The sequence below is a fragment of the Blennius ocellaris genome (assembly GCF_963422515.1).
Source record: "Blennius ocellaris genome assembly, contig: SCAFFOLD_189, whole genome shotgun sequence".
NCBI classification, from domain to species: Eukaryota; Metazoa; Chordata; class Actinopteri; order Blenniiformes; family Blenniidae; genus Blennius; species Blennius ocellaris.
Genome location: NW_027662164.1, coordinates 65192 through 65820, shown reverse-complemented (window position 1 = coordinate 65820; position 629 = coordinate 65192). Strand labels below are relative to the sequence as shown.

Sequence of the window (629 nt, the reverse complement as noted above, 5' to 3'; positions counted from 1 at the left end):
TCCTGCCGGCGCCCCCTGCTGGCGGGTCGAAGCAGAATCTCCACCAGTCAGTCGCTACACCTTCTTAGCAAAACGCGCTGAACAATGTGAAGACAGGAAGCGTCTTGTTGAAAGTGACGGTGTCGTTCCTCCACTCAGCTCCTCTCCTCCTCCCTCCCCCTCCTCCCCCCTCCCCCTTGCCACCCCCTCCTACTACCACACCCCACATCCTCCTCCACAGCCATCGGCCGGACGCTCATCCCGCGTTACTTCAGCACGGTGTTCGAGGGCGGCGTCACCGAGCTGCACTACGTCCTCAAGCACTCCAAGGAATCCTTCCACAACTCCTGCATCACCCTGGACTGTGACCAGTGCACCATGGTCACCCAGCACGGGAAGCCCATGTTTACAAAGGTAACCGCTGACCCCGCCCCCCGAACCTGACCCCGCCCCCCGAACCTGACCCCGCCCCCCGGACCTGACCCCCGCCTCCCGCCGCCGCCATGAATAATTGATCCAGACTCTGATCATGGCTCAGTGTTTTCACTGGTGAGAGATCAGATCCTTTACTGCCTCTTGACTCCCTCGTCTCCCCCACCTGGGGGGGCTTAAGGTCCTCCTCTTCCCCCCCCGGTCCTCTCCCACCTCCC

The 629-nt window shown here is 62.2% G+C and overlaps 1 protein-coding gene across 1 annotated transcript in view; it reads left to right on the top strand.

The window, feature by feature from the left end:
• Positions 1 to 220: 220 nt before the first annotated feature.
• The window catches only part of LOC308148189 (LIM domain-binding protein 2-like), a gene marked incomplete at both ends in the record, with an annotated part of 29377 nt that continues 28968 nt past the window's right edge, over positions 221 to 629 (top strand). The window contains one exon of the mRNA XM_080521634.1: positions 221 to 393. Within this exon, the coding sequence (XP_080377760.1) occupies positions 221 to 393 (173 nt within the window). The remainder of the gene's footprint in view (positions 394 to 629) is intronic.